Source organism: Corvus brachyrhynchos, unplaced genomic scaffold, assembly GCF_000691975.1.
Source record: "Corvus brachyrhynchos isolate BGI_N302 unplaced genomic scaffold, ASM69197v1 scaffold31, whole genome shotgun sequence".
NCBI lineage: Eukaryota > Metazoa > Chordata > Aves > Passeriformes > Corvidae > Corvus > Corvus brachyrhynchos.
This window is the reverse complement of record NW_008236196.1, coordinates 2,175,797-2,198,604: the sequence shown is the minus strand read 5'-3', so window position 1 is coordinate 2,198,604 and position 22,808 is coordinate 2,175,797. Positions and strand designations below refer to the sequence as shown.

Sequence of the window (22,808 nt, the reverse complement as noted above, 5' to 3'; positions counted from 1 at the left end):
TTCCAGCATTCTGTGGTATCCACCTTTTTCCACACATTACACAAGTAAAATACAGACCCCACTTACTGCTCTGTCACATGCAAGCAATAGAAAATGCTCCCTAAAAATCAGTAGTTTCATCCTTCAACCCTCCTGTCTCTCCTCTTAGGATAAGCAATTTTATTTTGTGTCAGTTTAGAATAAAAAATTGGGCTAACCACCTCAGCAGCAACATAGTCCAACAAATCTATTCTATTTCAGGCAACATATGGTTACTCAAGACAAACCAAAAGGCCTCGTATCTTTTATTTTGCATTAGAAGTTTCTTATACTCGTTCACGTATTCTTATATGCAGCCAAAATCTATTAAACTAAATCTAAAACTATTGCCCCACCCTGACAGAAACTTGGGTTTAGGAAACAAAGTAAGTTTTATTTTAAAGTGAAAAGGAAGCACATGAATACCACAGCACAGTGTGTAAAAACAGAGTCATTCTTAGCAATCTGGAAAGGGAATATGTAATTACTGGGTTGTTGCTAAAAGAAATCAGATTCTTTGGAATAGATAATAATGGTTATAAATTTAAATAGTTCTAGAACATTTCCACATTTCCCAACTATAATCCAAAATATGTCAGATGTTTTGAGGTGAATACTTGTTATTTACCCTACACCCAAAGCAAATACATAAATACAAATACTTTAAATGTTATTTCTAAAGCATCTTCAGCTTATGAACACAGAGTGTCTGCACTTTGGCAATCCTCCAGAGAAAGATCTTCAATTGACTCTGAAGAAAAGAATTTAAAAGGGCATCAAAACGTTAAGACTTCTCACAAAATACAAATATAACCCCATTTAATTAGGGGAACAGTTTAAGATACACGCCTTGGAAGTGGAGAAGCACCGAGTTTTTAAAATGCCAGGGAAAGAAAGAGTAACATTATAAAACATTTAACTCAAAATCAGAACGGTTCTTTAATAATTGCAAATGAACTTTTTACAATATCGTTTTTCTAACTTTCTGGGCACACTTCCTGGTAAACACTTGAGCATCCTCTGTGAGTTACAAAGAGTAAGTTTTCTGTGTTATACAGCTAAAAAAACCTGGACATTCATAACAACTTGGCATCACATCTTCTTTTAAAAAACAGATCACACAATAATTTAGACAGCATTTATAGCATTATAAAATCAGACTCCCCCTCTTTAATCACTCACAAGAGCAGTCATTAAGAATACAACAGCTTTAGGAATACAAATAATGAGGATGTAAAACTATCTGTGCAAAACTGCATTATTTTTACTGTCTAAAATTTCAGGGAAGTAACACCGCCAAAAGCAGAGAGAGGATAACAAAGACAAACAGTCATGAAAGCAATGCTACCTTAGATTTTCAAACAGGAATTACATTATGAAGTAAATACTAGGTAAAGAAAAAAAAAAATCTGATGGCACCTTGAACAACAATGACAAGTGTCCTGGAAATTGCAGTTGAACACGAATTGATACAGGTTCATGTCACAGTCTCTTTCAGGAGTAGCAATTGATTTGGGGGTATCAACTCTAGCATTTCTTCCCCATGCAAAAATCTATCTTTCCAACATCTTTGCTTTGCGGGCTACTAATGCATTTAAGAATGAGCAGTCTTTTGAGGAGTGTGCTTTCTTCCATGCATCTGAAATCTTTAAAACAGCTGGATCATTGATTCTCTGGATTTCCCTACTCCAATCCATTTAACTGCAGGAGAGAAAAGCAAACTTTTATTGTAAGTAATACAAAGCAAGAGTGGATTGTATCTTAAGATAAACAAACTCATCTTAAGTACCACATTTTGAAGAAAACCACAGCATATACTATTCATATATTAAGAAAGTATAACTTTGTCTGTTGTTCTCAAAGAATGCACTGATAACTTCAAAAAAGCAGGTATTCTTGAAACTGCCATAATCAATTTATCACTTTTACAGATTATAAGATAAAAGATAGTTAGAAACTATCAGAAAAGTAAAGACTTTCATCATCTCCTAATTTCCATCTCTGGATGGAACCACAGGATCATCTTTATTAGGGAGCATAGAGAAATATTGATATATTCAGGATATGTTCAGGATCTCTTACTCTCACATATAATTCATCACACTAATAACCCATAGTCCCACTGACTATGACAGTAGCAAAACTAAACCCCGAATATCACCAATCTAAAAGACACTTGAGCAAGTTACAAAAAAAATACATCTTAATTGAACAAGAACTACAGTATAAGCCATGGAAGGAATGAATATAAAAACTTCTCAAATTAAGAGTTCAACAACTAAATAAAAAGTAGTAAAACCATAATCACCGGTGGCACCAGGTACATCACAATAAGCACAGTTACAAACTAGTTTTCAGTATTTTGCGTGTTCATTAATACAAAATACCAAACAGGTTTCATGCAGCAGAAATAACCCAGACAACAAGAAGAAAAATCTGTTCTACTTACCAGGAACACCCAACTCCATTTCTATAAAACGAACATAATTTTGTGCATTTACAGGCAGCTCATCGAACGTCCTCGCATTTGATATGTCCGTAACCCATCCTGGGAGTGTCTCATACTGAACCTCTACTTTGTTTAAGACTTCGTGGTTGGCTGAGAAAGAAACAGAAACAAAAATTTTATGTCCATGGACACTGCATATTCTCTACCATGAAACACTAATTGTAAAGCTTTTATTCTTTCCTTACACAAAGAGGTTTGCTCATAAGATAATACAAGCACTGAAGTTATCAGGACTCAGACTTTAGGAATTCCAGTGCTCAGTCACATGCAATATTTTGCTGAAACCATAATCTTTTCAGTTCAGAAAACAACTTTTCAGGGAAATAATTCCCCAAAACGTTCTTTTTTTTTTCTGAACAAACACTGAGAACCAGCTCTCCCTTCAAGAGGGAATTGTGAAAGCAAAATTAAGAACCAGCCTGTAAGTATCAAGAAGCTAAAACATATTTTACAATGGCATAGGAGTATACTTTTTACTAAACACAGTCATAAGATGTAGTTAATACTTAACAGACTTCTGATGCCCAGACCGTTTGCCCCAAAACTCTACAATGAATTTGCCAACCAGTGTGGAGTCCCACTGTATGAACAGTAACTGTTCCCACTGCTTCTCAGAACAGAAGCAATATTTTGTCCTTCATTTTGTAACTTGCTACAATGTTGTCCTTTAACTATGAACCCTGTGATGATTTCTAGTACTGAAAAACATGCTAGGCATACTGTAATGGAATTGAATCACTCCAGTAATTATCTGAACATTAAGTCTTGGAATCACACAGGGCAGCAAAACAAAGGGCTTAAGTCTGAAAATGACCAAAATATACTGATAAAAAATGGGAAAAGCCAGGCATTCCTTCTTGCCTTCCTGAAAAAGGGGGCATGGCAATTAATGTTATGTAGGATCAAGTCACTCCTGCCAGGACAGCTGGTCAGCTTGGGAAAGTGTTTGAGGTGCAAGAGGCACAGCAGAGATGCAAATGCAAAACCACATACTAATCCCCTCCAGCATGTGTGTAGCCAACAAACTCAAGCTTAGCACATTGAACAATTTGTCCTGAGGCAGGCAGCAGCTCAACAGCAGCAATGCTGTAAGGGCAGCTTTATTAACTAAGCATTTTGAGAAAGGCTGAAAGAAGACTGCTCTGCTGTCCTCAAAGTCTATAACAGCATAGAAATGCGCAAAGTTTTGGACCAAGGTGTTCCCAGGCTATGGCAAACGATCCTGAACCAATACTCGTGGCAATCAGAACAGACAGGCAGGCACATTAAGGATGTTGGGTTGTAGAGGCCAAGGATAAGCACTTTACTGTCAGCAGTAACAAGTGAGGTGCTGTCTGCTGTCCAGGTGATCTGTACAACAGAACAGATACACTCAAAGTGCAAAACCACAAACTGATCTCCCAGCAGTGCAGATGATTGCTAGCCTCCCTCTTTCTGAAGAGGGGAAATGAACGAACACCTAATCTTGGATGTCCACAGGGCTTTTTTTTCTTTGAAGCCTCCTGATGAGGCTGAGGGAGACAGGCTGAGCTGAAAGCATTTGGTACTGAATGGTCTAAGACTACAATCTTCCATTAGCCTGTATTAGTTCAATTCCTTACTTCCCCATAAGAGAGAAGAAAAAGAAGGGTTACATTGTTTGATGCTTCAAATGATTCTTTAATTTTGTTCCAGCAGGTGTGATATAAGACAATGTGTGGTGACGATGTGTGGTAAAGACAAGCCACAAACTGAGCTCAGTGTAGTACCAGATCTAATCACCATCTATATTTCTCTCAGCTTTTCACTGAAGGGATTTACCTTTTAGGGTTTCTAGAATATTCCTTAACAGCTTAACTATATAACAGACAGCAAATATAATGATATAATTTGGGAAGTGATGTGATGTTACTTCCAACTCAGAAAAATAGCTCAGATTTGGGACCTTGGAACCATTGTAAGAGAAAGATCCTCCAGCAATTTCCAGAAACTGAACATGAAAATAGTCATATATAGGTCAGACCAAAGGTGCATCTAGATTAGTGTTCCAGCTCTTTAATCTACAGCAAATGCCCAGGGAAAAAGTGCAGGGGAAAAAAAAACAAACATGAAAGTAAAGCTTGTCCAAAATAATCTCCCAATTTCCTAAGCACCTGTGTTTTCAAACTCAGTCTCCTGAGCTAGAGGTTATGTCTCTCTGTGCTGAAATCAACTGATGTCTGAACTTGGACAGGAGGCATTAGAGAACTAGACCATAGCTTTCACATTCTTTTAAAACTGATTGGCTCAAAGCTAGCAGGAAGTTCTGTCTTCCATAAACTCCTGTCACTGGCCAGCAAAAGACTACAGCCTCAGTAACACTGCCTGAAGTCAGCAGTAACTTTACAAGACATTTTAGGTTCCTGCTTAAGAGGCAATTGTGAAATGCCCACAGAAAGCTAAGCTAAATAACCCTGAGTGAGACTCATATGATTCTCTGATCCAGGTGGGAAAAGGAACAATATATTAAACATGGCATGCTTTTCCTGAGATGGTGGGTACTGTGTGTGCTTCTAATTTAGACACAGTCATTTCACAAGAAGGGTAAATCATGAACATCTCCAAGAGAGTGGGAGGGTAGGAAGGGGAGAGAGAAAGAAATAGTCTGCCAGTGAGGGATTCCCAGACTAGTTTTCTTTAAATTAAATTCAAATGTCAGTGGCAAGTTTGAGAAAAAAAAAATTATACAAGCACACAGCATGCAAAAATGCAGACATCAGAAACAGTCTAATGGTCTGCAAAACACAAAGTGGGAAGAAAGTTACCTTTTGTTTTTTATGGCGGGGCAGGAGTACCCTGCAGCATGTGTGCTGAAAATGCTGCCAAATGTTGAGGAGTGTAGCAAAGAGAGGTGTGGAACACAGAGGCACTGTGAGAGACAGCATCTTTCAGCTTACCAGAAGTTCAGCTCAAACTCCTTCCTGACACTTTAAGGAAGACAGTGTGTCAACAGCTTCTACTAAAGTTCTACCAGAATTCTTAATTGTTCATACAGTAAAGAAAAATACAGGCAGGTGAGCCACACTGTGCTGCTATGACCAAAGGTCAGCTACCTTTTACCTAGGCATATATAGGGAACAACGTCTGCCCCCTCAGGAGTTGTATCTAACAAGATTCTGGCCCTATCTGAGAAGTACAATGAATGAAGATGAATGAAAAAAAAAAAGCAGTTACTGAAGTCTTAGCACTGTACAACATGGCCACCTGCTTATGTCATCTTTAAGGATGGACTGCTAGAAAAGGTTCTCCTAGCTTGAGCACAAGGTCAGACAACAGGCTACAGGAAAAGCATTTACTGAGTAGTTCTCAATTCAAATGTGCAATCTCCATTATGTTCAAAGGCTGTTTCAAGTAAACACAAATATCCTTAATGTTTTGCTATGAGTATCAATCAGGTAATACCTGAGTCTTTAAAAGGGAAAAGCATTCCCTGGTTCAGTGCAAGATGAGTACTAATTTCCTGATTCAAAGTCATTCAGCATGCATTCAGACTGGAACTGGCACTTTTGTTTGAAGATCCTGTACAGCAAATCAGTTAGAGAACTCCCACAAGCACATGGAGAAACAAAAGATTTTTTTTAATTCCTTATGAATTACTCTTAACAGATATGTGCTATTTTCAAGGACTAGTGGCAGTCATCACTTACTCCTTTATATGTAATTACATCTTTGTACTACATAAATCCTGTGTGTGTTGTATCCAATTACTAAGTTGATCTCACCCACAAAAAGTTCTCTGATGATGATGAGATCATTTGAAAAACTGTAACCTGTGACCAGCCTCTAACGCTGAGGTACCAATTAGAATGAAAATGGGCATCTATGTGCACATTATAAAAATCAAAAAGCCCAATCTTTAGTACTGTTTTATGTTCTTCCATTTTTTCTGGAGTATCTCTATGGCAAACTGAACAAGATGCATTATCTATAAAGAACACTGGCTTGTGATACTTGAAAATTTTAACATACAGGTAAACTTTTCAAGTAAAAATGACCACTGCCCTCATCAGGAACTACAGTTTCTATCATGCTAAGCTGATGTACATTGGCCATGCATTAGAAAATAGTCTTGCGTTCTTTCACCTAAACTAGTTGTTAGTTTCTTCACCCATCCCTTGTCCCTCGTTTACACTGTGTAGCTGTAACAGGTTTTGGCTGCTCCATGAATCATTAAAGGGAAGTGAACTGTTAGAAAAGTAACAGAGGGAAAGAAAAACTTGGCTTTTCAACAGGACCAGTTCTCTCACGGGGTTCACTGCATGCTTAAACAAAGACCTGGCCTGCTAAAAATGGGCAGCGATACAGTAGTGGGAACAAGATAACAGAGTTTAGAGTATGAAATAAGCTTCCAATTTAGCTTAAAGGTGATGCAGGCTGTATAAAATAAAAAGGACAAATAGTAGCAACATGTATGTTTTACAAGCTTTATATAGCTCTTTGAATCTTTCTAGTAGGCAAAAACCAGTATTTGGTACAGGTGTCTTTAGGGTGCAGGTACAAGTGTGGTAAAAGATATGTCTGGTGCCTCTGGAAGACATTAATGGCTTGATGCTGAAGTAAAATATTGCTCTTGTAAGTTTTAAAAGTAGAAGTTAAATGCATTTAAAAGTACCAGATTACATTTCACCAAAATCTAAAATTTTTAAATAAGCAGTCTTACCAGGAAAATGAGGTATGATTTCACCATCTAGTTTGTATGCAACACCAACTTTGATTTCTGGAAATACATCCAAGATATCCAATTTGGTAAGTGCCAATCTATAAAGAAACATTACTCTGGTTAAACAAGTTCAACAACCCTTGAATCTTATCACATTGTAAAAAAAAAAAAAAAACAACAAAAAAACCCCCAAAAAAACAAACCAACAAAGAATCAAACAAAATTGATTCCTGCAATTAATTTTATTTCTTCAGAAAAATATCTCATATGACACTAATCTGTTATCTGGTCAGACTTAAAAAAAAAAAAACCATCCCAAACCAAAAGCAACCAACCACTGAAACAAAACAACAAACCAAAAAAGGTTTAAAGACAGTTTTTGTTGCATCCTTAATCTATTACTACATGAGAATGTCAAAAAAATGAAAGAACATATATTCTCCAATTGAATTAATTTGTCTATGGCTTTAAGTGTTATAATTTTAATTGGTGAGGGTGCTGCCAAGATACCTAACCATTTAAGGTATAGCCATTTAAGATGACCATTTCACTGCATGATGCCTGTTGCTGTCTGTTCCTGTCCTCTGTGAAGGCAGAAAAATAATCAAACCCTAGCTCTACAAATACCTGGCTGCATCTTATTTTAAATAAAACCCACAAAGAACAAGAAAAAAATAAATATTTAAATAAAATATGTATTTATACTATTTGATCTGCTAGAAACTTTATACCAGTTTGTTTCAGGCACCAATCTTTCATTTTAATTAACATCCCAAAGACATATCCAAATTTTTAATATTTACACATACTAATGAAAATACTGGTGGGTTCCCATCTTTCTTATTTTGAAGACAAAGAACAAAAGAAATCTCCATAAAGAAAGGAAAGAAAAATCTATTTGTATGAAAATGTCCAATGTAAAAATATTTAATGATACGAAAAATGAGGAATGGCTAATTTATCAAAATATCAAAACAATCAACAGATCAATATTAACAGTACAAATGTTACTAACTAGTATATGTACAATTTACAGTAATCTACAGCATTTCACGATTTTCTGTCATGTTGCCAGCAAAGCTGTGCAAACAACTCACGCAGTAAATCCATTAATCATGTAGACATATCGGAGTGACACAAGGTCCAGCCAGCCACATCTTCTCTTCCTACCAGTGGTAACACCAAACTCTTTACCTCTCATTTGCAGCAATTCTCCAATTTCCTAACAAAGAGTAAGACACATGAGTGTGTGGGTTTCTTTTGATTTGCAATACATGATGCAGGTGTTTACTTAACATTTTACAATATATTGTATATTACCTTAAAAGTCCTTCCCCCAGTTTTTCACAATGCTGTCCATTTGGATGAAGACAGCAATACAAAATGCTGTTTCTAATTCAAGAGAACAATTTTTAGGCAAACTTCTCAAAATTTGTTCCTGCTGTAGCCTTCTATTCCACAGAAATATCAAGAAAATTACACTCAGGTTTGATAGCCCAGTAAGCTCAGTCTAGAACCATGAGATTGAGACATCCAAACATACTGTCACCTACCTACTGGCATGTAATCGTTGTTAACACTGACTTAACAAAAGACAGACAAGACACACCACATTATTTCAGCCAGCTGCAGCTCACACCAGAGGCTGTAATACTCACGTTATTCTGTTCTGTAGGAAAGGCACCAATTCCAACTCTGGTTGTGTAGGCTTTCACAACCCCGTACACTTCTCCGATGTTCTGCGGCGGCATGCCCAGACCTGTGCACACACCTCCAACTGTGCAGTTTGATGAAGTCACAAAAGGATATGTGCCTATTAAAAACCAAAACATTGGGTTTAGAAAGTTATTAAAACACTGGGTTTAAACTGTTTTTTTAAAAAAGTCTAACCTGGTGAGAAATAGTATTTGCACTGCACTTACCTAGATTTTACAACATTGAAAACCAAAACACACAATAAATGTAGTTTACAGTCAAGAACACATTCAATGAGCTCTTAGATTTGTATGTACATTGTCTGATCCACCTTTTTAGGAAAAGGTAGAAATCTTACCACTTACTTCAGCTGGTAAATATGGACTATATAACAATTCTGAATGATCATACAGGTAAAAAAAACAGGAGTAAGACACCAGAGAAATGTGCCTTGCTTTCTTATATTAAATATACTCACTAATAAAACAGTGCAAAAATTTGAAGGGAGACTCTTAAAAAGCCAGTATTAAAAGCTTAGAGAATACAGGTCTACTATTTTTAATTTTTAGAGGGAAAATAAAATACAAGCTCTACAAACTGGTCAGCACCTTATAAGGATAAGAAATTGCAATGAAATGCAGAATTCTGGAAAGAACAACTTTACTTACATAATAAAATAAAAAAAGATCATCATTAAAAAAAAGAAGACTCCTGGAATATAGTCTAGTGGTTCAAGTTTCTCTCTAGTTAAATATTCAGCTCTCATTTAAAATGCAGTCTAGACTGCAAAGAAAAGAGTTAAACATCTCAAAATCCTTAGGTTTATACCTTTTTGTTTTATTAAGTAGTGGAAAATGAAACCAAGCATGCCAGTCCTCAGCTGAATTGTGAACAATACTTCAGCCTCACTATAGCTGCAAATAATCAAGAAACTTCTACCTGTTGTGTCAGACATTTTTGTATGTCTTTTGATATGAATCAGAGATAGGTAACAGAGGAACAATCAAGACAAAAGGAACTGAAAGCAATATAGTTCTTTCAGCAACACATACATCTTTAAAAAGTCAAAAATCCTTCAGAGACTGCTCAATGAGGTTTAGCTTCAGATTAGCTTCAGGTATCTCAAAATGCTCAAGAGAAAAACCTGGGCATAGAAGTGATATGTAACAGCACTTTGCAAGCATTAATTAGTTTTTAATCTGAGAACACAGTAATATAAAGCTTTTCTTTACTGACAGGTGAATATAGATAGTAGATGTCAAAAACAATGAACAATTCTTACTCACTTTCACCTCCCAGCCTAATAAATTTACGTTGCTTTATCATCACCCTGTACTTAAAAACACAGAAGACCATACATCCCCACACCCCCACACAAATGCACACGTGAACTTCACTATAGGATCTGGGAAAATGGGATGGACTGCAAGCCTGGGATTTATTATCCTCACTGCCAACAGACACATATTTATAAATCTCACTTCAGTATTAAGACTCCTATGCAACAAGGCACAGACAACAGCCTCATTCAGAATGCTTAATAATCAAATTGGCAATGTCAAACCTTTCAACTAGGGCTTGTCTATTGTTAACACAAGTATCCAATCCACTAGTGGTATCTACCTAAGGAGAGCAGATACTCTGTGTGTTTGAGTGTCACAGCAGAGGCAGGGAAAAAATCTAACTAATCCAAACAACTCCATATGTATTATAGACAGACATACCTGAGGTATGTCTATAATAGTATGTCAGACTGCTTGCACCTTCTAATTACATGAAATCCAAAATACTCACCATTTACAAAAAAAGACCCCCTTAGATAGACTCTTTTGCAAATATTTCCGTTTCGCATCAAAGATTTCCCCGTGACAAGCGTATCTGAAGACTTCTTTCTGCCTTCTTTTTTTGTCTTGTTAAAAAAAGGATGTGTCTTCTAATACTCAGATTATCATGGGAAAGTTTGGTGCTTATACTTACAGTGACTAATCTAAGACATATCGTACTCTTAAAAGAAGAGGCTTTCAAACTGCGTATGTTTGAAAATGCCCAATATCAGAACTTGTATTGGCTAAAAGCTGAGTGCATGCCAATTTCATATTTGACAGCAGTCCTTACAGGCTGCAATTTCAGCCATTAGCATCTTCATAACAATAAAAATGATGTGGTTACAAGGCTAGTGAGACTGAAGAAAAATGTGACAAAATGCAGGAACCAATCATATAGGCTTCTTATGCTTACACAGAGGTATCACATTATCTGCTGTTACAACATAACCAAACATAATCCTCTAATTAAAAAGAAGCTGCTTTTACAAGCTAGAATCTTCTAATTAATTAGCAAACTTACAGTGTTTTAAGAAAAACTGCATAATTTTTAATATCGAATAGACTGGGATAATCTTTTCACTCTTGCCTCATTAGCAATCCAGATTACCAACACCTTTCCCGACATTGTGAAAGTGGAAAACTGTTATATAAAGACTTTAAAAAAAAAAAACCAAGCTGATTTTTCCAAAGTCAAGAAGTATTTTGCATATATGCTTTGTCTCTCAAAGCTCTCTATTTTTATTCTCAAGTGATTTCCACAGATGTATAAAATCATGAGTTACTTCATGTAAAATTTAGAGACACTGAAGTACTAGCTACACTCTAAGAGGAGCCACTTGATCTTTATTGTCATTCAAATTATTACTCTTGGCAGAGTCTCCAGCTTTTTGAAATAATTTAATAAACACACCCACTCACCCACCCCTGTATTATTTGCTAGTCAGAGAGTGCTGCTCTTCCAAAATAAAAACCATTTCTGCCATGAGAACAGCTAATCACAGCAGAGTTTATATTTAATGTTCCTTTTTCACAACGTAAGCATATAGCAACATGTGTCTCAAAAAGACCATACCTACCAAAATCTATGTCCAGCAGTGCTGCATTTGCACCTTCAACTAAGATCTTCTTTGGTGGTCCATGTAAAGCCTCATACATGAAATAAACACCGTCCCTTACCATTGGTTTTACTTTTTCCATGTAGCCCTGAATAATACAAAAGACTATTGTATAGTATAATTTCATTATGATAAAGGCAGCCAGAGTAGAATTACTATTGTTCCCTCATAACAACGCTCATATTCCTTTCAAAAAGGAAAAGCAAACAAAAAAATGTTAAATATGCCATAATGTGAACAAAGGGAGGAAGAATATGAGACTCAGATTTACACAATAGGTATGTATATTCTTCCTAGGTGGAAAGAAAAAAGGGGGAAGGGTGAGGAGGAAAGAAAAAGCCAAACTTCTGGAATGCCTTAGAAATATTCAAGCATATTGAGTATTATCACTATACTGTATTTGGTATTTCATTTCCAAGTGTTCAAAATGTCTCCCCCAAAACCACCATGTAGGGAGTTCCCCTTCTGGCCATCTGAAGCCAACAAATGCACACAATTGTGAATTGTAATTTGTAAGTAGAAGTAAAAAGTTATTTATTGGAATTAGGCGTCAAATGCCTGAATGCCACTGAGTAGCTGGATGCAAGAAGCCAATAATGTTCAGATTATCACTTGGCAAACAGCCTTTCTCTTCCATGAGAACACATGGAAGTTCTCATTTTAACAATTTACTCCACATGAAATATAACGCTTTGTTTTTCAGAACTGAATCAAGTGCATTAGCATAAGACAAGTAATTTTCCTCAAGCTACAAATACATATTGTGTTTCCACTTTAACCAGGAGTTTCAGATATTCTGTAATCCTGAATTGCATTAAGTAAACTATAAAGCATTATGAAGCAATCGACTGTAACTGCTTTCTAGATCTATATATTAATAAAAATACTACAACTCAACATGTACAACAGGCCTTATTTAAAGTAAAGCAAATAGAAGTGCTAAGAACTCCCATATATCTTATTCTAGAGCTGTACAAATTAAAGGTAGAGGAAGGATGATTTCTTTGGCCTTTCTTAAAGAATTATCATGTAATTGCACATGCTCCCCCTGTTCCACACACACCTCAATGGTTTTAAACAGTGTCACATTTGGTTGACATTTTAAGGGTTAAAAAGAATCTCATATAGGTAAGTTTCTATAAAAAGCATAAACAAAAAGGTGAAGGGTAAGACACCTGACAAGATTTTCAAATAATAACTTGGATGCTGTGCAAATAAAACCTAATACGAGTGAGAAAACTCTCAACTGTCCCAATAGCAAGGAAAACATCAAATCAGAATTCATAATTAACCACAAGATTAGACTGCTGGCAATCAGGCTTCATTAGCTCTGCTGCTATCAATTTACAGTTTTCTATGTTGGTAGACAGTATTTTTTTTTTCTTAAGGCTTATTACTTAGAAAACCAATTTACTTCAGTTCTTAACTTTCTGAGACAAGGAATTAGTATTCTGCTTTACAATGAAGCATGTGTTTCCCAACTACAATCCTGGTTTTTCTCCTAGACTCTATGTTTGAGCAAGTAAAAGTAAGTCAAGAAGAAATCACCCTGTACAAGCCTTTTTCTTAAAATTCACAGTATCTCTCTTGAAACCAAATTTTGAAATGTTGCATAGAACAGGGCCAAGAGTGTCCTTAAGGATAGCAGCAGACTCTTCAAAACTGATACATACAGTTTCCTGTGATATATTCTAACTCCTCACACAAGCACATGCATCAGTCACCAAGGGATTTGCACATCAGTAACTGCACACAGTGATTATGTAACTGAAGAGACAGAAGCAGGCTTACCTTCAGCTTTTCCAATTCCCCTTCAATATCTATCTCTAAGGTAGGATATATTGCTTTGTACTGATTGGCTAACACTTTGAATCTGAAAGGCAAAAATGCTTCACTGATGTTTCTGTTTATTTGTTTTCCTCCTCAACTCCCCACCAACCCTTGATTTTTAATGGTTACATATCTGCAATTATTTGGTAGCTTAACCATTTCAAACAATAAATTATGATAACAATTACAATCTTATAATTTAATAGAATTACATATAATTTTTTATTTTAAAAGAACTTTTAATTAAGAAAAGTAACAGGAACCAGATGTAATTGCTTACACAGGGTACTATCCAGAAACTGAAAACTATGCTTACAACTGTGTACAGTAATTACCTCTCAGAAAAGTCATCGAAATCAGAAACAAGATCACACATTCTGAGACCACTTCGAGCTGCCTTTGAAGAATATACTGGACCAATTCCTTTTTTGGTAGTTCCCAAACTTTGAAAAGATAACAACAAGGAGTTATTGATATAAAGGTATTCTTTCTTTAAAGCTATTCCATCCTTAGCATAAAATGAAATGCTGTTAATTGTGAGCATTTAACTCATTTTAAGCATTTAAAACAAAAGACACTTTTCGGATGCAACCTCGTGTCAGAATATCTCTACTTATACAAGCAAATATGTTAATCTTCTACATAGTTCTGGTTTTAAACCAATAATTTTTTGTACTTTAGTGAGCTCTTACATACTTATTTGTACACAATTCTGAACTTTAATACTTAAGGGACCAAATGTCAAGAAAACATCTTTCAGTATTATGAACTGAAACTAAATAAACACTTTCCTAAAATACTGTCCTGAAGACCTAAAGAAAGTCCTCCATAAAGCAACAGAACAAAGAGTATGGATTTTAAGTTTGTATATAAGAAATACCTCAGCTGGAGCCAGGAAAACAGAAAACACTACCAAACATCCAAAAGTGACAGAGACACTCAAAAAGCTCTCTGTATGTTAAGGGTTCAGGAATGGATTTTCCACTGTAGCTGATTCTGAAAACCTGAATTCTTTTTCTTACCCTTATCTGCCCACTTTGTCTGAAAAGCCTTTTCCAGCTTAAATCCGTGATGATATAATACAAAACTTGCTTGCACTGACTTTACCCTGAGAGAAGTACAGCTAGTTCAGAGAATGTCTTCTGCCACAGTCATGCTACATAGCTACCAAAATGGAGCCAAATTGCACTCATCACAGGCAGATTATCAAGTATGTTCCCCATCATGCTCAATACATTAAGTAGCTTTTTAAGGAGAAGTGAACAGGTCTGCAGTATTTTTAGAAGTGTGCTACATGTTGCTAAGCTTACTTGTTCATTTGTTTTAACTGGTTTGGTTTGGGGTTCCCCCTCCATAAAGACACAGAAAGCCTTCTCTTCATCAGTTATAAATTCTGCATATGCAGAGTGTCCCATAGTGCTTCAAACTGCCTTGAAAGTACCATACCATAACTCAATTCAAGAGAGTCTCCAGGTAAAGTAGGAGGCACAGGTCATATCTGAACTTTATTTTAACGAATATCAATCACTTGATATGCAAGTGAAAAGAAACAGTTCATAGTAAGTACATAACTCCTTAGTAGTTCCTTAGTAGTTTGGATTACATTCAAAAATACCTTGGACAAAAGCTGGAATTCTTCCAGTTAGACTCAATACCAAGTAATCTCAGGGAGTGATGTCTACCTCCAGTCCAAAAAAAAGACATTCTAATGAACTTTGCATCACACTCTATCCTTCAACCAGACCAGAACATTGTGGCATAAACAACTGACTCTAGCCTCCATCCCAATTCACACTCTCCACAGAGAATCTTTTAAAAGAAGGGTTGGTTTCCATTTATTTTGTTTCATTAAGACATACCAATTAATAAAAAAGTTGTCAGAAGACTGTACTTACAGAAGCTAAAACAATTGTATAAGCAGAATATACTGTATTATATCAGCTTTTCTATAACGTTTCTGCAAGGGAAGCTACATGAGCCTTACTGGGGATGGTTTCTGAGTTACATTTGACCAGGTACAAGCACTCAGTTAAAAGAAAAAATAAACTTACCATTTAGAATTCTCGAAGTCTTAGACACAAGAATTTTAGCCCCAACTATGCTATGTAGCCAAATCTACAGTAAGACATGCTAGCAGACTATTTCAATTCCTTGCCCCCAACAAACAAGAGACAGTTGTTTGATAATCCATGATAGCTTGTTCTTAGTCTGTAGTACTACTCTCCCCACGACAGTCATTTAGCCTTAAAATTCAGGAGGAAATAGGGTAATTTTAACAAGCTTGAAAACTGTTGCAGAATATCAAGAGCTCCACTGAAAGAAGAAATACAGCATTTGTAAGAGTGACTTTAGGTTTTTTTGCTTTGAACATAACTTTCTTCCTGCGATTTTTTAAAGCAAATTAATTGGGCTTTCCCTTACAATCTTTAACACTAACCCATAAAGTGGTGCCTTCTCTCAAGTAGCTGAATGACTGGCAGTGTTTTTAACTGCAAATATTGTCATATAGCAATTTTAGCTTGCGCTCATTCAAGAATAGCTGATGCACACATAACGGCTCATTAAAAGAAGTATATTCTTCCATATCTATCTATATGTTCTGTTTGCTTTCTAAGTCCTAAACCAGCGGGTAACAAGGGAGCTGGTACAGTGCAGGCAAGTGACCTTGTGTAAAAATAACTGACCAACCATCACTCAATAGTGTGAAGCAAGATACACCCAAATCAGACACTCTCTTAAAGGTTATATTATCATGGATGAAAGATTTTTCAGATAAGTATGTCTGAATTACTTTTCATCCATTTAATCTCTCTTTTTGGAAGTTCTTCTAAGTTTACTGTTATCTGAGAAGTCTATAGTGCTACACTGCTTCCCAGCTGTAGATATGTCACTGTTAATTCTGCCATCTTTTTCCCTATCCCCAAGAACTAGTGAACCACTTGGAAAGCTCAAGTTAAAAACATAGCAAGATAGTTTCTAAAAGTTTTAAAAGCTTCAGAAAGTCACTAGTATTCTGTAGCAGTCAATGTGAACATCTACATGCACTTCTGACTTTCAGTTATTCGGATATGCCAAAGGGGTCCTCCAATATTCATAAAGAGAAATATATTTTTACAGAAACAAATACCTCCAGTAAACAATGAAAACACTAGGAAGCAGAAACTAGCAAATTAAAAACTAGGAACCTTTTCATAAGGCAAAACATTGAGATAGAGCCCTTTAATTAAGCATATAATTTTTCACTAGCCGCTGGAAGATAAAGTGTAAGAAATAATCCCTGCATAATCCACATTCAAGAGTTACACGGATAATTTTTTTTTAACCCACTGACAAAGCAAAACAGAGATTCGATGTATTAAGTCCTGTTTGTACTAAGCCATCCCATGTTTGACAAAATTAAACTACCTACTTCTTTCCTGCTTGTTCTTGCCTCTGTTGTTCTTGGATGCCATCAGCAGCTTGGTGGAAATCAAACACTAAGAAAAAAAAATAACTTAAGATGAAAATTTGTGTGAAACAAATTATTACATCAGCAATGATTTCTTCGAACCAACTCTAGTCCTGTTTACCAATGTGGAAAATAAATATACACACTGAAGAAAGGCAAATAAAATTACAAGAGTTTTTTCTTCTCTTTTACATTTTTTCACAGGGAAGAGTTCTATGGTTCTTCAGAGACTTTTTTTAAAGTGTTCATTTTATAAAATACTTGCAGAGTGAGTATACACATCCCACAGAGTAACTAAGCCATTTCGCTTTCATAGTGGCCCCAAAGAACATATGGATAAATGAAGAAAACATGCAGTTGAAAGAAAATCCTGGAAATAGGATATAGCAAAAAAAGGTCATACTGCTAAAATTTAGGCGGGACCTTCAAGTTAACATTCTCACTCATTCTACAGATTTTTTAAACAATTTTATTTTTATGTTTTAGGCAACATCAACTAAAACACATTTGAAAATACAAAAGCTACCACCAATGTCTGTTATGTAAACAGAAGTCATAAGCCCTGATTATGTTTTTACATATTGCATTGTTATTAATGACAAAGATTATGCAAAGTATCCCTTGTATCAATACTTTGTCTACCATAAAAGAAAAAAATCCAACCCCCAAAACAGAACAACAACAACAAAACCCAAAACACCACCAACCCCTCCCCCCCTCCAAAATCTTACAGGACTCATGTCAAATACAAAGATTGGTGGGTTGGCGCACAGCTTATAGGCTAACAGAACTAATTTAACTGATTTTCTTAAGAACTATTTCCTGAAAGTTAAAAACTATCTACACACTGCATGGGAAAGACCAAAAACTTGCAAGTTACTCCAAAGAAAAAACATATTTACACTGAAGTAACTGTCACTAAGTTCACTCACTATGCTATTCCAGATTGGTGTAAAAAACAAAACAAAGCAAAACCAAAAGCAAAACTTTTTTTACCTTGTGTTACAACCTTTTATCTTATGAAGTCCTAAACAGTTTGCATCTCCAGAAAATGACTACCAGAGGCAGCAATAATGTTATAACATCTAAAGAGCTAATCTAAAGGATGAATTTATGTAACCAAGGTGTGGCAGGAGTGGTACAGGAAGAGTTTCTAAAGCTGTGCGTTGGTGGATTGGACTCAAGACTATTTTACTTCAGGTTTTGAACTGCAGTGCTGTCTGAAGCATAGGCTGGATTCAGTGCTTCTCTGATGAGCTCCTTGCGAGGAGGGCAGCCATTCTCTCCACCCCTACCGAGTCCTTCCCATAAAATCTCCTTTAGAAAGCATGTGGTAATTTCCTTGATAGGGAGACAATTCGTTTGAACTCACACCCAGTCACCTGATTTCCCAGAAGAAATGTTACTGTGAGCAACACCACTTTTACACCAAAAGGGGAAATTAATCCTTAATCAATTCACTTCTGAATGCTTTCTGACTGCTGTGTGCTTCTGATTTAGAAAGTGAACCTGCTTTCCTGCTCAGGTGATGCTTATGGAATAGGATTTTAAAAATCACTAGAATATAAACCTGGGAGGGTTCAGAGTGAACAATTTTATTCTAGGACCTTCAATAAACCAAAGCTACCCAGGGAGACTTAATCCAAAGAAAAGTACAGACCTATATAAAGAGATGGCTAAAAATTATCACACTTTTACTGCCACAGAAAGTCCAGAAAAAGCAAAGATTAACGAAAAAGACCCCAACAAAAAACAAACCACAAACAGGAACTTACCAATATGAGCTCTGTCAGAAATTATTAGTCTCTTTTCCCAGCCTTCCAGTCCTTTAAAGGCAAAATGAAATAGTTTAAATTATGCTTTGTATAGCATTTTTGTCTTCTGATGTATAAAGTATAAATACTTTTCATGCTTAGTCTTCAGTCAATCTATTTTAAGACTGAGCAATCACATTGCAGAGTAAAAAAAAAAGTAATTTCAGTAATTAAAACTTGGCATTAACCTATAAAGCTGAGAAAATCAGGCTTATTCTGAAGAATTCAAGCTACTAGCTCCTCAATTTTAGCAAGCAATTAGGAGCTCTTTTGGTTCCACTGATTTACCCCACTTACAGTAGACTGCTGCCAAGCATGGTTATAGACATAACACGAAGTATCCAAAAACTGAGTTCTGAATCAAGAAGCGATTACCAAAGCACCTGTTTACATTAACATGGTCATCAAAGTGTACCCCAATATTGTAAGATGTCAAATGACTTTGAACAGGTTAACACACTTTAAAAAAGCCATTTCACGTCTTAAATTTGCTTTTTTAAGCAAAGAAAAATGTCTGCAGACAATTCTGATTTAGATTATATTCTGAAACTGTACAGAGATTCCTTTTCTCTGCCTTCCCATGAGGGCTCTGGCACTTCTAGCAAGACTCCTGTCAAAAAGCAAAAGCTAAAGGGAGTTGTGGAAAAATACATTGTATGTAACCTCTACAGAGGCATCCTCCATCTAAATCATTTGAGGAGTGTCCCACAAACTATTTTAAAAGTAGTATCTTCAAATTCTCACTTTTTCCTTTCTTTAAGTTTTTTTCGGCTTCTTCAAAGAGTCCTGGCAAATGAATTACAACACCATTTCCTGAAAAAAATCATTATACAAAATTGAGTGAATTATGTTGAGCACGGAAAAAATATTTCAAACAATTCAAAGACACTTCATGTTTTGTGTGTAGAGTATTTCATTTAAGTTTTTTAACTTAATGCAATTTTGATTCTTAGGAATTTGTCTAAAAGACAGATTTGCTCCTAAAGTATTTATTTCTACCTACATGCATTGAATCTTTCTACTAAATGCAACAAACTTTCAATTTAGATCCATACAAACAGTCACAGAATTGTAGAACAGTCTGAAATCCAACTTCCTCTTTCTCATATCTAAAATTAACTTCCCTCTTTGTGCTTCATTTTAATAACCCTATTGTTTTCTAAAAGCTTAGCACATTTCTATCACCATTATAAACACCGGCATCCTTGCAGGCACTCTTTTGCTGTAAACAGACACAGAATATTCCATACATAGAGGTGGGACTGTTAACAGACAAGCAAAAATAACAGAAGAAAAAGCCCTATCAAAAGCAAGCTCACCTTCCTACAGCTGTCACATTGCTCGGAAAAAGACTACTAGGTTCATACAATTAACCAGCATCACTGAGTGCCTAGGAAGGAGCATTCTCACAGCAAAACTGAACCATCTTCAGGTCACACCAAACACAGTAGATTCAAAGCTACCAGTATAACATCTAGCAAAAGAAGGGATCTGCAATCCAAAACTATTTGCATATCACCTGATTTCACACTGATAAAATCATTCTAAACATCAAAACACAAAGTATTTTAAGACTTCTTCAGTATTACCTTCAAGATGCAGTCCTAAACAATAGGAATACTCTATCATAATACTCCAATCATTTTGCCCTTACCCGTTTTTTTTTTTAACATACATGCTCTTTCAGAGGAATCCTAAGCCTTTTTTTCCTCTGAAAGAGATTTTATACACAAGGCATACCTAAAAGAATCTAGAAAAAACATCAGAACAGACAAGACCAAAAGACAGAAGATACAGGTAAGAGGGTTTGTAAAAAGTTCTCACTGAACTACTGTATTTTTAAAGAATGGGGGCTTTCCTATTCAACCAAATCCACCAAACAACACAAGGCAAATGGGCATCCTTTTTTACTGTTTTCAAACAATAATCTTAAAAATCACAATACAGTAACATCAAAAGAGAATAGAAGTAGTATCATCAGCCTCAGCCCTCAAAACTAGGAACAGTTAACATCCCAAACTTCCCATCATCAACACGAATCTGTTTCCATGCCCATTGGCTCCATTTCTGTAGAAGTATTAGGCAGGACAAGTTGGTCCATAACTATCGCATTATCAAGTAACAATGTAACAGCTGAAGAGAGGCAATTAACCACCAAATCCCTTCAAGTACAGAATTACTGCTGACAGATTATACAGTCACTACCAGCTGGACTGTTTATGAATCAAGTGACTTGTGACAGAGGCTCTTCAGCTGCTCCTTAGCAAACTGTCAATGACCACTTGCTCTTCGCACATACACCAAGCTGAAAGGCAACACTACAGGCTCAAAGCGATGAGATGCAGGAAGAAGTGACAGAGGAACATGGCAACAGAGTCCAGATTTGGAGAAGTACACTGTGGAAGGGACAGGAGCTCTGGGTATCAAAAGAGCAACACGGAAGTGTTGGTAAGCCATAGCCTTTAGCGACCCAGAGACCCAATCTGCTTGGTGAAACAGCACTCAAGCACAAACATAGTTATAACGGTGTGTACCTATGTTTTATGTTTACCTTCATTTTTAGAAAGAAATTCTATGGGCTATACAGCATTATTAAGTTGGTCATACAAGCAATCCAAAGGAAAAAACCCAAACATATAGGACTGGAAATGGGATTCCAAGAAGGGAGACAGGTAAGGGGGCAAGTAGTTCTTTATGGACAACAGACTAGATAGCCTAAACCCCTTTTCACAAAGCAAACAGATGATAGATCCTGACATCACCTAGTACTGCCACTGCCCTAAACTTTGTAATGTACTTTCCTGAGATGACTTCTTGGTAAGAAGTCTAGAGTGCAGAAGTCTTTTGGAGTAAGCATTCATTGCACAATCCAGTGGAAAAGGGAGGAAAGATCTATGGTTCAAAAAGTACTGGTAAGTACTTAGTAGGGCTGAAGATTAGAAGAGAGAGCAGGTATTCTGAGAATAAAAGAAAAAAATGGTAGAGAAAATAAGAGGGAATGGGAGAATGAAGATACACGGGGGGCAGCTAGCTGTTTATATTGATAGGAAGGGTAAGAACAAAGGTGAACTATCCAAGACAATAGAAATTTCTGTCATCGAAACTTCACAAATGAGCTAGGGCAGTATTAGGAAGACAGTAGAACAGTTCAGGCCTATGAAAAATTGAAGAAAAAGAATCCTAATCCTGTATGTCCTCAGATACATTTTGTTATTTTAGTGTGTCAGAAGTCTGCAACTACAGTACTGCTTTTTAGAGATGTCCCACTTACCAATGAATGCAGTGACTTTTGGATTGATGATTCCACTTGGCAGAAGATGAAAGTCATACTCCACAGCATCCACAACAACTGTATGCCCAGCATTATTGCCTCCCTGAGTGGGGGGAAGGGAGAAAAAAAGTGTTAATAGTTTTTGACACTAAAGACAAATGAACACACAGTAGAGAGAGAGAATAAATTGATTCTGCAGTTTTCATTTGTTACTGAAAAAAGAGATTTCAGAGATTTCCTTTTCCCAGGAAATCTGCCAAAGTTGTTCTGTCAAACTGGACAGTTTCAACATTAGTATTAACTGCCATATAGACTTTGGACAGTATTTTGGTTCATCAAAGGTAGAAAACCATGAAGTAAGATTAAAATGTTTCTAAAATCATCAGATAGAAACATAAATATTCTAGAGTATGCAAACATTTCTAAAAGCCCTCATCAATTTTATTAGTTTTCTGTTACAGTTAAGGAAAGTATTAAGAGTGGAACCACAAACTTAGCAAAGGAAAAAAAAACCAAAACCCCAATTAAAGTGAGAGTATAAAACCATTCAGTTATTGGGATAGGTAAGTCTTGTCATCTGGCAACAGGCAGGCTTGTTGTTCCG

The 22,808-nt window shown here is 36.1% G+C and overlaps 1 protein-coding gene across 1 annotated transcript; it reads right to left on the bottom strand.

The window, feature by feature from the left end:
- Nucleotides 1-391: 391 nt before the first annotated feature.
- Nucleotides 392-22,304, bottom strand: ADSS (adenylosuccinate synthase). The gene is made up of 12 exons (XM_017740224.1): nt 22,205-22,304; nt 19,678-19,746; nt 18,895-18,945; nt 17,081-17,147; nt 14,007-14,114; nt 13,633-13,714; nt 11,803-11,929; nt 8,864-9,018; nt 8,303-8,427; nt 7,206-7,303; nt 2,468-2,617; nt 392-1,719 (listed from the first exon to the last, which is right to left on the bottom strand). Exons 5-12 carry the CDS (start codon nt 14,045-14,047, stop codon nt 1,667-1,669), a joined length of 831 nt encoding a protein of 276 aa, XP_017595713.1. The 5' UTR covers nt 14,048-14,114; nt 17,081-17,147; nt 18,895-18,945; nt 19,678-19,746; nt 22,205-22,304; the 3' UTR covers nt 392-1,666.
- Nucleotides 22,305-22,808: the final 504 nt, after the last annotated feature.

What these genes read in the sequence shown, in the direction of transcription:
- ADSS (XM_017740224.1), bottom strand. Translation starts at nt 14,047, where the DNA reads ATGTGTGATCTTGTTTCTGATTTCGATGACTTTTCTGAGAG. An exon ending in GGGAATTGGAAAAGCTGAAG is followed by an intron (nt 11,930 to 13,632) that starts GTAAGCCTGCTT and finishes TGTATTATTCAG; the next exon opens with GGCTACATGGAAAAAGTAAA. An exon ending in TTCCTACAGAACAGAATAAC is followed by an intron (nt 8,428 to 8,863) that starts GTGAGTATTACA and finishes ACTCTTTGTTAG; the next exon opens with GAAATTGGAGAATTGCTGCA.